This window comes from Lytechinus pictus, chromosome 14 (assembly GCF_037042905.1).
Source record: "Lytechinus pictus isolate F3 Inbred chromosome 14, Lp3.0, whole genome shotgun sequence".
NCBI classification, from domain to species: domain Eukaryota; kingdom Metazoa; phylum Echinodermata; class Echinoidea; order Temnopleuroida; family Toxopneustidae; genus Lytechinus; species Lytechinus pictus.
The window spans coordinates 13,050,467-13,066,740 of NC_087258.1; the positions used below are offsets into that span (position 1 = coordinate 13,050,467).

General features: G+C 37.0%; 1 protein-coding gene across 1 annotated transcript; it reads left to right on the forward strand.

Annotated features, from left to right (window-relative positions):
* The first annotated feature begins 11,641 nt into the window (after positions 1-11,641).
* On the forward strand, positions 11,642-15,424 carry LOC135156724 (uncharacterized protein K02A2.6-like). Its single transcript, XM_064109761.1, has one exon. The coding sequence runs from the start codon at positions 11,642-11,644 to the stop codon at positions 15,422-15,424; it is 3,783 nt and encodes a 1,260-aa protein (XP_063965831.1).
* Positions 15,425-16,274: the final 850 nt, after the last annotated feature.

The window sequence follows — 16,274 nt, forward strand, 5'->3', positions numbered from 1 at the left end:
ACATATCACTTATTGCAATATTGTATGGGGCTCATTCAAATAAAAAAATCACCATATCCTTTTACTTCAAAAGAAAGCTATTCGTTTGTGTGCCGACGCTGGTTTTTATGAAAATACTGGTCCCCTCTTTAACCGTTTCAAGACTTTAAAAATTGATGATATACATAAATTTCAAATTGCTTTGTTTATGTTTAAGTTTCACTGTCGCCAATTACCATTAACATTTGATCATATGTTCCTTTTGAATTCGTTTATTCATAATTATCCTACGAGAACCTCAACAAATTTACATTTATCAAATCCGCTAACTGCCTTAGCCCATAGGTCAATAAGACATACTGGTCCAGATACCTGGAATGATATAGCTTTAACAATACGTGGTGCTCCTACATTGAACAAATTTAAGTTTGAGTTTAAGCATTCCATTATTAGCACTTATTTGAGTTAAGATATTGTTCTATCATCAGTTTCATGACTTTCATCATATTGCATACTTTATTTTTTGTATTATTTTATACGACGTATCTATGTTAAACATAGTAATATTAATCGATACACGGCTGGTGTGTTATTATCATTTGATTTATTCTTGACATGCTTGATGTGTTTTCCTTTTGGCCCTGCTTTTACTGTAATTTTTAAATATGACTTATATTGATTTTATTCAGGGCCGTAGTCTTTCTTGAGGGGCGTCCTTTTCAAGCCTTGTGCTTATGACTGTTCCCTCCCATGCAATGATTGTTTATTGTTATTTTACCATGAGATATTGTCAATATATTTTCTGTTGTATGATTTATTTTTGCATGGAAATAAAGAATCAATCAATCAATCAATCAACACCATCACCATCATCATCATCATCATCATCAACACCATCATCATCATCATCATCATCACTGTCATCATTTTAATCTCAGCAGCAGAAATAGCAGCATAAAACAACAACAATGTTCATGCACACTCAAATAACCATTGAGAGGATATATATATAGGTTGAAACGTCACCAAAAGTAAGATAAATCGAGTATATCAACCTTGTGTTCATGACGAATCAATTAATACAGATACAGGCATTGGTCTTAATTACCTAGTGTATAATTTTATGTTGCAATAAAACTTTGCGAATGTCGCCACTAACGGTTGTCAATAAGACTATTGATGAAGACATGACGGCAATAATATTTTATTACTTAGAGGAATGACTTTAAGATATAATCATCATGATTATTGTTTTGTGTGTCAACATGGTCAAGGTTTAGTTCATGATATTAGTTTGACTACCAGTATCATCGTGGTAATATGAAACTGATTGGCCCAATTGCCCTGCATCTATTAACTACGAAAAATACAGTGTGTCCCAGAAAATAACCCTAAGCTGAGAATTCATAAATACAATAGACATTCGGCATATCATGGTGAAAGCTTAGAGTCTCCTTTTTCATCTGGTATAACTTGGACAAATCATCAGGATAAAAAAAATGTGTAAAGGTACCATATCCGCTCTTTGATTTGATACCTCAATCAAGAAAATTACCAAGGAATAACGAAGTTCTATTCCTTTAAAATAATGCTTGAATTTCCATGATTTCATCACATAAATCATGGATTTATTACATGTAGTACGCATGATTTTTGAAGGGGGAGCATTGGCGGCGGAACCATACAAATTTAAGGGGACGGAAAAATATTTTCACCCATATTTTCCCAGTCGGCTGCTAAAAGCTGTTTTTTTTATACATTTTTTGTTTAAAGGGTAGTTTGTAGTTTTAATTTGGATTAGTGGATTAGTCTTCGGACTTTGAAACAGAGGGTCGTGGGTTCGAATCCCAGCCATGGCGTAATTTCCTTCAGCAAGAAACTGATCCACAGTGTGCTGCACTCAACCCAGGTGAGGTAAATATGTATCGGTAGGAAGTAATTCCTTAAAAAGCTGTGTGCGCTATGTATGAACGCCTAGCTTAGCCGGGTAATATAGGAGCGCCTTGAGCACCTAACAAGGTGGATATGTGCGCAATATAAATACCCTATATTATTAAGTACATCTTAGTTTTTCTTACAAACATGATGAGATGTCTTACAAGGCATGCTTATTAATAAGATTTTGCACCCCGTGGGCCATTGTATACTTTTCGAAAAAATGCACCCCCATGTACATGAAAGTATCTAAATAAACCTTTTAAGCAAGATCAAAGCGCGAGCTGATTTTTTTTATAACCTCACCTAAAAGTTTGACATTCCAAGGACTTTGGGTCATCAAGCAGGATGAGTGAGTATCTAACTAAACATTTTATGCGAATGCGTAGCGCAAGCTGAAATATTTTACATTCTAACACAAAATTGGACACTCTATTAAAGCACTATTGTGACCATGAACAGGATGGGTATCTATCAAAACAATTGATGTGAAATTGTTTGATATTCTAACCTAAAATCTAGACATTCTAAGCACTTTTGATAATCATGAACAAAATCGGTACCTAAACTAAACATTTTACGAGCACGTAGCGCGAGCTGATTTTTTTTGATATTCTAAAGAACTGTTTGTTACCATGAATGGGGTGGGTATCTATCTAAACAATTGATGCGAGCGCGAAGCGCGAGCTTAGAAAAATTCTCACCCAAAACCTTGGATTCTAAGCACTTTTTGAAACGATGAATAGGATGGTCATGTTACCAAACAATTGATGCGAGGACCGAGATGAAAGTAAGTGATATACTGACTTGTAACGGTAACACTTGAATAACTATTATCTGTAATGCAAGAAGAGAATACGTATCTCACTATAATGCTAGCGCGTAGCGCTAGCTGATTTTTTTTATTTTCATTACTTTTTGTAAGCATGAACAAAGTGCAATGGAAACTCGAATCGTGAGCAAAATAATTTGTGCATATTGACTTTAAAATTGGATATTTAAAGCTCCATGGTATCCTAGTGAGCAGATTATCTCACTTAAAGGACAAGTTCACCCCAACTAAAAGTTGATTTGAACAAAAAGAGAAAAATCCAACAGGCATAACAATGTAAATTCCATCAAAGTCGGATGTAAAATAAGAAAGTTATGACATTATTAAGTTTCGCTTGACAAAACTGATCGGTATGCAAATGAGGGAACTGATGACATCACTCACTATTTCTTTTGTATTTTATTATATGAAATATGAAATATTCTAATTTTCTCCTCATTGTCATGTGAAACGATTAATTTCTCCCTGAACATGTGAAAATAGCATTGTGTAATTTTGGAACTACAAAATCTATAATTATTTGATATACAAATATATTACAGTCAGACTGCAGGTCCGAAGAAAGTGGCTTCTTTCATCCAAGTGATATTCATGACTTGAGATGTTTTGCATATTTAATGAGCTTGATGCGGACCAAAACACCTCTTTTCATTCGGTCATTGCTGCTCTAATTGTGCATCGAATTTCATGAATTTGGTACCATTGTAAAGAGGAAGAATCATTCTTTCAGGTCATGTGTTTGGATTTATTCAAAGATTTTGTAATATAGGTTAAAATTTTGATCTAAAATATGCTACAAAATAAATATTTTCACCTGACAAAAGCTGCTATTTTCACACTTTATTTTTGTTTGAGCCCAAATGATTTTTATATCATGATAAAGCTGAATATATATGCTTTGAAATGATATAGGTTTCAAAATAAGAATTGGTTTAATCGGGTCAAGATCACACTTTTCATTTGCCAAGTACATAAAGCAGTTTGAAAACAAGAATACTGCACTCTGATTGGTCAAAGAGACCACACAATGGCAAATTCCAACGGTCCCAGTGTCTGGGTTCGTGGGAAGGTCGCACTTCCCATGTGGTAATCTCCTCAAATACCCCGCGCCTGTAGTTCTGTGAACCTTATCCAGCCAATCAGAACTTTGGATTTCATGCAAGTACAAAATTTCAGAAATCTCGTCTTGTACCTTGGTGGGAAAAGTGTGATCTTGACCCGATTAAAAGGTGCCGCATATCAAGAGTGGCATTGTGAGAAAGTACAGAAATTCAGCTTTATGGTGATAGAGATATTATTGAGGCTCAAAATAAAAAGTTTTGCACAATTTGCAAAAGAAAACAGGGGAAGAAAATTCAGTTTTGAGGCACATTTTCGGGCCAGAAATTTACTTATTTAACAAAATATTGTATACAAAATAAATGACCAATATGAAAGAGTAACTTTTACTCTATCTGATAGTGCAATAATATTTCATTTAACTTGAGGTTAAAACAGGTAAATTCTTAGAGAAAGAAAATCTCACGAATCACGAGATTTTGCAAGGAGGAGGATTCAGCCACGAGATGATTTGGATGAATCTGGCCTTTTTGCTCATTAGCATAGGGACCTGCGGTCTGACTGATTAATTATAACCATAATCGCAAAATGATTAAATTTATTTGAAATTAGTGTATTTTCTATAGTAAAATTTGAATTTTTTCACTTTTCTATATAGCTTTCAATATTTATTTTTCCCCTTCCTTTCTTCTTCTCTTTCTTTCTTTCTTTTTTTCTTTTCTTTTCTTTTCTTTTCTTTTCTTTTCTTTTCTTTTCTTTTCTTTTCTTTTCTTTTCTTTTCTTTTCTTTTCTTTTCTTTTCTTTTCTTTTCTTTCTTTCTTTCTTTCTTTCTTTCTTTCTTTCTTTCTTTCTTTCTTTCTTTCTTTCTTTCTTTCTTTCTTTCTTTCTTTCTTTCTTTCTTTCTTTCTTTCTTTCTTTCTTTCTTTCTTTCTTTCTTTCTTTCTTTCTTTCTTCCTTCATTTTATTCTTTCTCTCTTTTTTTAGGGGGGGGGGGGCGTCCCCTCCTCCTGATCTGAAAGTTCTTTAAAATATGTCAAATTGATTGAAACATTTGAAATGTCTCTGGCCCTTAGGAGGGGGAAAAGCCCCCCTACCAGACCCCCCCCCCCGCTCGGTCGCTCCACTTCCTAACCCTATAGTCTACCGCTTTTGCGTTCTTCCAGGTTGGCAAGTATGTGTAACATGTATCAGTTATCATGATCAATGACAGGTTTTTTTTTTCTTTAATGTAACTGCCAGACATGATTATCAAAGGGATGGTCCGGTCTGAAAATATTTATATCTTAATACATAGAGTAGAATTCACTGAGCAAAATGCCGAAAATTTCATCAAAATCGGAAAACAAATAATAAAGTTATTGAAGTTTAAAGTTTAGCAATATTTTGTGAAACAGCCGTCATGAATATTCATTAGGTGGGCTAATGATGTCACATCTCCACTTTCCGTTTTCTTATATTATTACATAAAATCTTAATATTTTCATTATTTCATACTTGTGTGAATAATATGTCTCCCTTATAATAAAATAAATTGCAGCAATAAATATCTAATGCACTAAATCAGACGTCAATCCAATTTTTCTAGTTCTTGGAGGAAAAAAATTTGAATAAACCTAATTTCATATAATAAAATACAAAAGAACAAGTAGGGATGACGACTGTTTTCACAATTATTGCAAAACTTTAAAACTCAATAACTTTGTTATTTGCTATCCGATTTTGATGAAATTTTCACAATTTTGCTCAGTGAATTCTACTCTATTTATTAAGTTATAAATACTTTCAGCCCGGACCATATCTGTATCTATGCTTGCATTCAATTTAGATTTAATTTGTTATTACAATACTTTTTTTCAAAGGAATACAAACGGGGCTCCGTTTAGTAAGCATACACAATCACATCGCTTCGAGCTTGATATGGAGTAACTTTATTGGGATTATTCTCTCTCTCCATATTCTTTAAACTATATGAAAATCTTGTTATTTTCTCTACAAATAATTTTTCCCACAAATCATCATCTTATCACCCTCTCTCTCCATTTCTCTCGCCATCCTTCTCTTATTATTACCTCTCATCCTCTCTCTAGCTCCTTCCTTTCCACTCATTATTGCCGTCGTCATCATCATCATTATTATCGTGGTCATCATCATCGCCATCCTCCTCCTCCTCATCGTCATCAACAGCAGCAGCATCATCGTCATCATCATCATCATCACCATAACCATTATCATCATAATAATAAGATAATAGATGTTTTATTTACGAGATTGATAAAACACACACAGAACATAAGATTTGATTTGCATTAGGATGATAGTAATTTTTTTTTGCAGGATTTTCTGCATTTATTGGAATAATATACAAAAACAAATTTACAATGCGTGAGACACAATCGCAAGATAGCATAAAGTACATAAACAAGTGACAGTCTTATATATAGTGACTGGAGAAAGACATACATACAATATAGAAAAAAACAACTTAATGAGTAAAATGCAGAGGCAAACGATATAAGCAAATATATGCTTGAAGCATAGCAGCAGATAACATTAAGGCAGATAAGCATGAAAATTAGATATTGATCATCTTAGCTGATAAAATTAATATTGCACGTAAGCATAGTAACAATGAATTGTTCCAATCGCAAATGAAATTTATTTGATCATTTTTTTCGTATTATTTATAGATGCATGTTATTGAATGAAGGAATCTTCCCAAAATAGCCGCCAAAGGTAACAGACCATCATTTTGCGATTATAGTTATAATTAATATATTTGTATATCAAATTAATTATAGATTTTTGTAGTTTCAATATTTCTTCACAAATCAAGAATAAAACAAAACAATAGATATGGTGTATAGTTAAAATAAATACCAACAATGTGACTTTAAAATATCTTAAAAACTACTTGAAATTATATTTTTCTTTCATGAGGATATATTGGAATAAACCACACATCCCAGTTAATTGAGAACATTTGTAAAAAGCTGAAAATATAGTATACTAGATCTTACATAAGAGGAGAGTCAATGAAATGTTCTGAGAACAAAAAAAATGAACAATTTGGAAACTTTTTTGTGCAAATTAAAAGAACATCCGTTGGCAACAAAATTGTTAGGTTATTTCTTGTTGATGTGAATGATGATTTAATTACTATGTATTCATTAAAGCCCATGGCCCGTATTCTGATAGCAGGTTTAACTTAAACTCAGGTTTAAAGTTGTGGTTTAAGTATGGCAAACCAAAAGTATCAACAAAAAAATTAAGTTGTATGTTTCTTTTACTGTGCTCTTTCCTGATTCATCGATGGTGAAGACAATCATTTATATATACTTCCTATAGACAATTCTGAATGATTTGAGAGCCAAATGAGCTGAAGTATGATATCTCTACTGTTAGTGATTTATGTAACAACTGGCTATCCATACTTAACAGCTTAAATCACAACTTTAAACCTGAGTTTAAGTTAAACCTGCTATCAAAATACGGGCCCATATGTCACCGGACAAATAACTTCCTCCCACGACTTCCAGGATAAACCCAAGTCAGGCAGAGCACAAATTACTACTTTCTTTACCTGCAAGTTATAGGCAGATGATTGATTAAATTGTAAATATGTGTAAAATTGGTTGTGTATACTTTAATATAATATTTAGATTGAAGGTTTTGAACATATTAAGGTCTTCTCAAGTAATAATATAATAATAATAATCCGGTTTTTATATAACGCTTAATACATCGGAACGACGTGTCTAAGCGCTTTACAGATATATTATTACCCCGGTCATCGGATTCAATCAGTCATTCCCGCACACAATGTGTGCACATCCTCCACTCCCTGGGGAGTATTCCAGTCAGTCGCCGGTGAGGCGCACACAGTACTGGACAAGCTACCATGACTTTCACATCCTACCGGGTACCCATTTAGCACCTGGGTCGAGAGTGGCAAAGTGTGGATTAACGCCTTGCCAAAGGACGCCAGACCGCGGTGGGATTCGAACACACGACCCTCTGTTTACAAGGCGAGAGTCAGAACCACTACACCACGGCTCCTCCAGTGGATGGCCATGTAAACGGTGTATCATAGGCCATGTAAACGGTGTATATAGAAATAGTCAGCTTCGGCATATGGAATAAAGTAATCACAAAAGGTTTAGTAAATGCCGTGGAAATAAACTCACCTTTCAAATAAATCAATGCGCTGAAGATTCCTATAAATATAATGCGCTATAGATTCCTCCATCTTCAGCGCATTGATTTCTTTGAAAGGTAAGGTTCACAATCCGTATGCCCATGAACAGACGTGTTTTTTCACGACTGTTTCAAAAACGGATTTTGAATTCTCTTTTCTTTTGTCACATAATGGGCACTGACGAAGATTGTGACTTTACCTTTCATTTTTGAGAGCTATGCTCCTTTTAAAATCTACGATTTTATTTCCACGGCATTTACTAAACCTTTTGTGATTACTTTATATATATATATATATATATATATATATATATAAATGTGTGAAGTTATACATGTACTACAGCTTTGGCAACTCTTTTATATTTAAATATTGTGTGAAAGAAATGGATGAAGAGAACAAAGAGAACTATATATATATATATATATATATATATATATATTTACCAACATACATTACCCAACACAGTGGACAGTATGTTACCCAACATTTTAAATGCGTATAATCAACACTCATTAAGAAGTTCATATAGAAACATCTTCTATTGACCACGTAGTTTCTTTATGATTTCTTGATATATATATATATATATATATATATATATATATATTTACCAACATACATTACCCAACACAGTGGACAGTATGTTACCCAACATTTTAAATGCGTATAATCAACACTCATTAAGAAGTTCATATAGAAACGTCCTCTATATTGACCACGTATAGTTTCTTTATGATTTCTTGATTTTGTATCGTCATTATTGAATATAAAAATATACAATAAAAAGTCTAATACACAGCAAAAACTGTGGTGTTATCCAGTGTACATAGAGGACCACACCAGTTATTTTACACTGGTGTTAAATCTACAGTATTAGTTTAACACCTATATGTGTTATTACAACACCTTTGGTTGTTACATTTACACTCTTTAGTGTTATGTTCAATATCTAGGGTGTAATTATAACACCTCATGGTGTGGTCCTCTATTAACACCAACTGGTGTCTGTTTTAACACCACAGTTTTTACAGTGTATAGCTATGAAGATATGATTGTGAGATTTCAATTATCCTCCTTTATTGACTTTACGCTGATCCAGAGTTGGACTTGAGCACGGTTCAAGGATGGAACATAGACTCCCTAAAGATTGCACCAGCGAAAATAAAGTCAATACTCCCATGCATAGAACGATTCCCGGCAGAGACATTTTTTCGGCATCACCAATTTCTCCTAAGGGTAGATAGCTCTGGGGAACATTGATTTAAGCTACGCCTACCATTGTTCTCTTCTTCACACAATATTTAATAAAAGAGTTGCCAAAGCTGTTGTACATGTATAACTTCACACACACACACACACATATAACAAAATACAAGATTAATAAAACAACCGTAGAGAGAAAAGTTGATCAAATTTTTATCAATATATATATATATATATATATATATATATATATATGTGATGTATGAACTGAAGACTAACGACGCAAGCTTCATGTGCAGCCTTGTACGCATGCGCGACAGAGAGCAAGATGGCGTAACATTAAATGGCAGACACTACTCTACATCGCTGTGCTATTATCTCATTATTATGTATCCCTTTAAGAACCACAACACAATAACATAACAATTTGGCGACGAGGATGCAGGGATAAACATGAGAGTATAGATTGGACTTGATTTCCAGTAAGTGACATGCATTGCGGATAGCTTTTGGAAATTAGCCGCGGATATTGTCATTGATACACTGCAGTGCAAGCAAGCATAGTGTGATCGGTCAATCGCAGCCTAGCCGTAATTTGGATGACGGATGAATGTGGCTTGTTGAAATGAACGCTTTGCAGAAGCCTCACACCGCTCATGCCAGCCTATATTGAGACCGAGTTATGTAGTGTCTACAGCCCATATGTAGCATAGGCATAACGTTGACAATTGCTGTAAATTATGCCTAGCCCTAGATGTTACTTGTTAACTACTACATTTGACTATTGACATAGCAAATTGGAGCCAACTTCAAGCCCGAAGTCTCCAAAGCAGCCCAGCCCAGCAGCAAGCAACAGAGCCCAAGGACCAAGCCGATCGAGGACCCAGCCGAGACCTCTTTTGCCAGGTTCAGCCCAGACGGTGTTGCATTCATTAGTCAAGTCCAGCCAAGCAAGTTTTGAGTCTGCAAGCCAGGACAAAGTTGTCGTGCCAAGAAGACTCAATACAAATTCAAGCCAAGCTGCATAATTAATGAATGAAACAGAAACAAAACATCAAAGACTTTAAAGACTTTTTGATGGACTTATTATGAATAATAATAAACACAGCATTTATTTATTATGAACTGAAGCTTAATCTAAGACTAAAGGTAAGATTAAGACAAATTAGTCCAGGTCCAAAAAATACATTATGGTTGTAATTGAAATGTGTTGGACTAAAGAATTAGTCGAAACATAGATCTGGTCTAAACTCTAATGTAACAAAGTACCGTACATGCCCTGGTGAGTTGTTACACTGGTTCAATTAGGTAGTATTTAGATTTAGGTCATTAAAATAGCAATTATAGATCTAGGTCTAGAACCAACAGGACCAAGTCCAAGACTGAATTGAGATCTGATGCTACAGTAAATAACTATAAACTTAAGCTGAGTTTATGCCGTAGTCAAATAGCAAGTTGGTCCAGTCAACTGGTCTAAGTCTATGCAAGTAGGACCAGGCCTATGAAATTTAGGACCAACAAGAAGGTCCAGGTTTAAAAAAACAGGACTAGGTCTAATCAGTTGTAGGACTATAACTTAGGCCCAAAGTGTTGATCGATTATAGTCTAAGACTTAGCAATTAGGACCAGGACCCAGTGCCTATATTTGCTATGCAATTGAATAACTGCAGCCCCACGACACGGGAGTAGTCCCACATATACCAGTTGTGTGTAGTGATATAGTATTGTCAATCGTTGGACTATATATGTCGTTCTAGCTTTGTTTCAGGTATACAATAATGCTTTGTATAGGCATTATGTACTAAGAAAATAAGCTTTGCTTACGCGCAATTGCAAGATCAAAATCATATTTTATGATCAATAAGTCTTGATATACTTAGTGTTACAGCTACCTATTGTGTAGTCACAATCAAGTTAACAGCTGAATTTTGTACAACATATGAAACAAAATTATGGCAAGCCAACATATAGGTAGTGTGCCCAAACTGAGTGATGGGTACAATTTTGACGAATGGCTTGAACTCCTAGAAGCATGGTTTGATGCTAACAATATACAGGATGATGGGAAAAGAAGGGCGATATTTCTGACCAATCTTGGTAGCAAGAGCTATCACATTCTCAGAGCTCTCTTGCAGCCGAGTAAACCAATAGATCAAACATACACAGTATGCAAAACTACGCTTACGTCACACTTCGTACCAAAGCCTACCGAAATTGTTCAGCGCTATAGGTTTTACACTTGTGTGCAAAAGCAAGATGAGTCCATACCGCAATTTGTAGCAAATTTGCGCCAATTAAGCGAAGGCTGTAATTTCAAAGAATTAGATAACATGATTAGGGACCGCTTAGTAGTGGGTTGCCGGGATATCGCAATTCAACGCAAGCTGTTAAGTGAGTCATCCCTAACCTTACAACATGCACTTCAAACCGCCACAGCTATGGAGGTAGCAGACAGAGATGTTAAAAAACTCAAGGTATTGAGTAAAGGGACCGAGTCACCTACAGTTCAGAAGATGGAGGGCAGAAGCCAGCGTAAACCATTTATGTCCTCATCGCGTAAAAATACACATCAAAGACAGAAGCAGGAAGTGCAGGAAAAGCCAAGCCAAAAGAAACAGGAAAAACCTGCCTCAAGATGTTGGAGATGTGGTTCAGGTGATCATGGCCAGTCAGCATGTAGATTTAAGGATGAGAAATGCTATCAGTGTTCTCAAGTGGGTCACACCCGCAGCCAGTGTGAGAAGATCAAGCAATACAGATCTAGAAAGAAATATGCAAACCACTTGAATGGTGAGGAAGGTGCAGAACTGATAGAGAACATGCCTAGTGGAGAACTCAGACACCTTAGGGGTGGAATGGTAAATAAGATGGCAAAGTACAGTGAACCGTTCCAGACTAGCCTAAGCCTAAATGGGATCCAAGTTAATTTAGAAATAGACACAGGAAGCCCCTGGACGATGATGTCGCAGCAGGATTTTCATAAACTGGGACATCGAGCTGATGTGAAGCAAGCAAATGTTTCCTTGAAAACATACACAGAGTCATCAGTACCAATCATTGGTGAGGCAATGGTAGAAGTCAAGTTTGATGCCAGCCAACCACCAAAGAAGTTGACACTTCTTGTAGTTGAGAAAGGTGTTGCGTTACTGGGCCGAGACTGGATGCAAGCCGCACCAGAAGGAATCTACAGATTCCTACAGAATCGCCTCAACCTTCAAACACATGTTTCCAACAATCCAGAAACCGTGCATAAGATACAAGCTACCTTACAAGACATGTTAGTGAAGCACAAGCAAGTGTTTGACTGTTCAAAAGTTGGTAAACTTGAAGGCTACCAGGCAAAGGTGCATCCTCAAGATGATGGAGATAAAGCCAGGTTCTACAAAGCTGCACCAGTCCCATATGCAATGCGCCAGAAAATTGACGAAGCCATTGATGAGCTACAGGACCAAGGCGTGATTGAGCCGGTGAAGTTTGCTGATTACGCATGTCCTATCGTAGTGGTGAAGAAACCAAATGGTAAAGTCCGCATCTGTGGCAACTATAAGTTGACAGCAAATAAAGTTCTAAGGGTGGAACGGTACCCAATTCCTTCGCTCCAGGATATGCTCCAGGACTTAGGTGGAGGTCAACAGTTCAGCAAGCTTGACCTTTCACATGCATACCACCAGATAGAACTTGATGAACAAGCAAGGAAGTACACCACAGTAAATACACACAGAGGACTTTTTCAGTACACTAGGTTACCCTTTGGTATAGCCACAGCCCCTGCGCTCTTCCAAAGAGCAATGGAGTCACTCTTAGCTGACATACCAATGTGTCGCCCGTACCTAGATGATATTATAGTTAGCGGGAAGACAGATGAAGAACACATTGCCAACTTGCAAGCTGTACTGCATTGCCTAGAGAGTAATGGACTTCGACTGAAAAGGGAAAAGTGTGAGTTCATGATGGACTCGGTGGAGTTCCTTGGCCACAAGCTGGATCAACATGGAGTTAGCCCACTCCCAGACAAGATAGAAGCCATAAAGAAGACTCCAAGACCACAGAACCAGAGTCAACTGCAGGCATACCTAGGACTTCTGGGCTACTATCGGAAGTTTATACCAAATTTGACCAAAGAGATCGCCCCACTATTAACACTGTTGAAGGCAGAATATGCTTCAGTGCCAAAGAAGCGGGGAGACCGGAACAAAGCAGATCCAAACCTGAAGTGGGGAGGAGACCAAGAAAGAGCCTTCCAGAAGTCAAAGCAACTGGTTCAGAGTGACACAGTGTTGACACACTATGACCCCAGTAAGCCTTTGTTGTTGCAATGTGATGCAAGCCCCTATGGTCTAGGTGTAGTCCTCAGCCATGTAGGAACAGACGGTCTAGAGCAGCCCATTTCTTTTGCATCACGCACGCTCACCAGAAGTGAAGCAAATTACGCCCAATATGAAAAAGAAGGACTCTCTGTCATTTTCGGTGTAAAGAAATTTCACAAGTACCTGTACGGAAGACGATTTACAATCGTCACAGACCACAAGCCGCTGTTAGGCATATTCGGTGACACCAAACCTGCAAGCCCCATGGCCTCTGCAAGGTTAGCCAGGTGGCACATGATCCTCTCAGCCTACGACTATGACATCATATACAAGGAAGGTAAACAGCACCAGAATGCAGACGCCCTATCACGCCTACCCTTGGCAGATGATCAAACAGTGTGGTCGCATCAGAGTCTTGCAGAGCTGGATGAACAGCCTCCAGTTCAAATCAACATGCTGGATATTGACACAAGGCCAGTTGAAGCCGATGAAGTCAGAAGAATCACCAAAAGGGATCCTGTTCTCGCAAGAGTAACAGCCTATGTGATGAATGGATGGCCAAACCCCAAGAGCGTTCCACCAGAGCTCAAAGCCTTTGCGCAGAAGAAGGAGGAACTCTCGATTGAGGATGACATCATATTATGGGGGCATAGAGTGGTCATTCCAGACAACAAGCAAATGAGACAAAGGATCCTTGATGAACTTCATGGGACTCATCCAGGCATAGTCAAGATGAAAGCACTTGCACGATCCTTTGTATGGTGGCCAGGCATCGACAAAATGTTGGAAGAGAAGGTGAAGACCTGTACAACTTGTCAGGAGCACCAGCGAAGCCCACCACCTGCCCCTATCCACCCATGGGAGTTCCCAGAACGTCCCTGGAGTAGGATCCACATCGATTACGCCTACATCGATAACCAGAACGTGCTGATTGTTGTTGACGCATACACCAAGTGGATTGAAGCTATTAGAGTAGCACACGCCACTGCAGCTGCTACAGTCACTGCCATGCGACGCCTGTTTGCAACGTATGGTATTCCAGAAACAGTCGTAAGTGACAACGGCACCCAGTTTGTCTCTGAAGACTTTTCGAACTTCCTGTTCAACAACAATGTAGAACATGTGCAAACAGCCCCAAAACACCCTTCCAGCAATGGCCTTGCGGAAAGGGCTGTGCAAACCTTGAAAAGTGGAGTTAAGAAAACCAGTGGAACATCATTGGAGATGCGCATCCAAGTATTCCTAATGACCTATCGGATAACTCCACAAGGAACTACCATGAAAACACCAAGTGAACTAATGTTCAAAAGGAGGATCAGAAGTAGAATGGATCATGTCCGTCCGAACCTGCACAAGTCGGTTCAGAAGCAGCAATCTGCAATGAAACAGGCGGCAGACAAGCGCTCAAAGATGAGACAGTTCAAGTTGAATGATACTGTTCTGGTGAAGAACTTTGCAGCCGGACCAACTTGGCTCAGAGGAATAGTAACCGAAAAACTCAATGAAGTCATGTACGTGATAGAGTTACAGGATGGTAGAGAGGTACGTCGCCATGTGGATCACATTAGACTTTACACTATATCGCATGGAAATGATCATGACAAGGAAGAAATGCCTGATCAGAACACCAATCTACAACCAGAGATTCTGATTCAACAGACGCAGTATCCAAGCCAGACAACAGAAAATCCCAATATGGCACCTAGTACTAGCGAATCCTTAATTTCAAACACTGAACAGAGTATCGCTGATACTACAGCCATGTCACAGCAGGTCCAAACAGAGTCACTAAGTGATTCTGATGGAGCTGTCATGCCAAACATGCCAAATACTAAAGTCATGTCAGAAAGACGAATGTCCAACCGGAAGTCAAAGACACCCTCAAAGTTAAGAGATTTCATTGTATATCATTAAAGCTATACACAATAGCAGCTAAAAAAAAAAAAAAAAAAAAAAGGAAAAAAGCTGTTAACCTGATTGTAAATAGTTGTTGGACAGTACAGTTAGGAGAAACACTTATAGCCACGTTAGAAGGCTTCTAGTTGGTATTGATACTAATTTGTAAACAAAAGGAAAGAGGTATGTTATAAATTGGTAATTCAATTTGATAGTTGAATGATTTTAAAAAAAAAAAAAAAATGAGGGTGGAGAGAAGAATGAAGTTCTATAGGTAGAGAAAAAGTGTTACCTTTAAATTTGATATGGAGGAAAATAATGACAATCACAAGTGTTGTAATCTTGAAAGTTTGTTTATTAGAGAAATATGAAAAGCACATAACTCGCATTGTATATAGTAAACTAGTCTGAGATTTAGACTTTAGCCGTTATGAGTCGTGAACATTGTATTTGGAGTCATTCACGAGATATTATTCATTGATGCAAACACATTTATGCAAACTTATTGATAAGGTTTAGTATATGATACAGTCTTAAGGATTACATTATTATTATATCCTGATTCATGTGATAAGAGTCACACAGTTTATGCTAGTGAACAATTAACAGATAACCCAATTAAGTCAAATGCCACCTGTAGCTATTTCTTTATAAAGTGAGATTTAGGATGAAGTATATTCACAGAGGTTAGTTTGAAATAGCCATGTATGTTTAATTGATTATGGTTAATTGTTGAGTAAGCAAAGTACTATGGCGAAGTTTAGCCTAGCGTGCCTAGTTAAGTATTACTGTTATCTGGTTACAAGTTATACAGTGTTACTTGTTGTATTTAGTGTTATACATGGGTAGTGAATGTATTACATTAGCC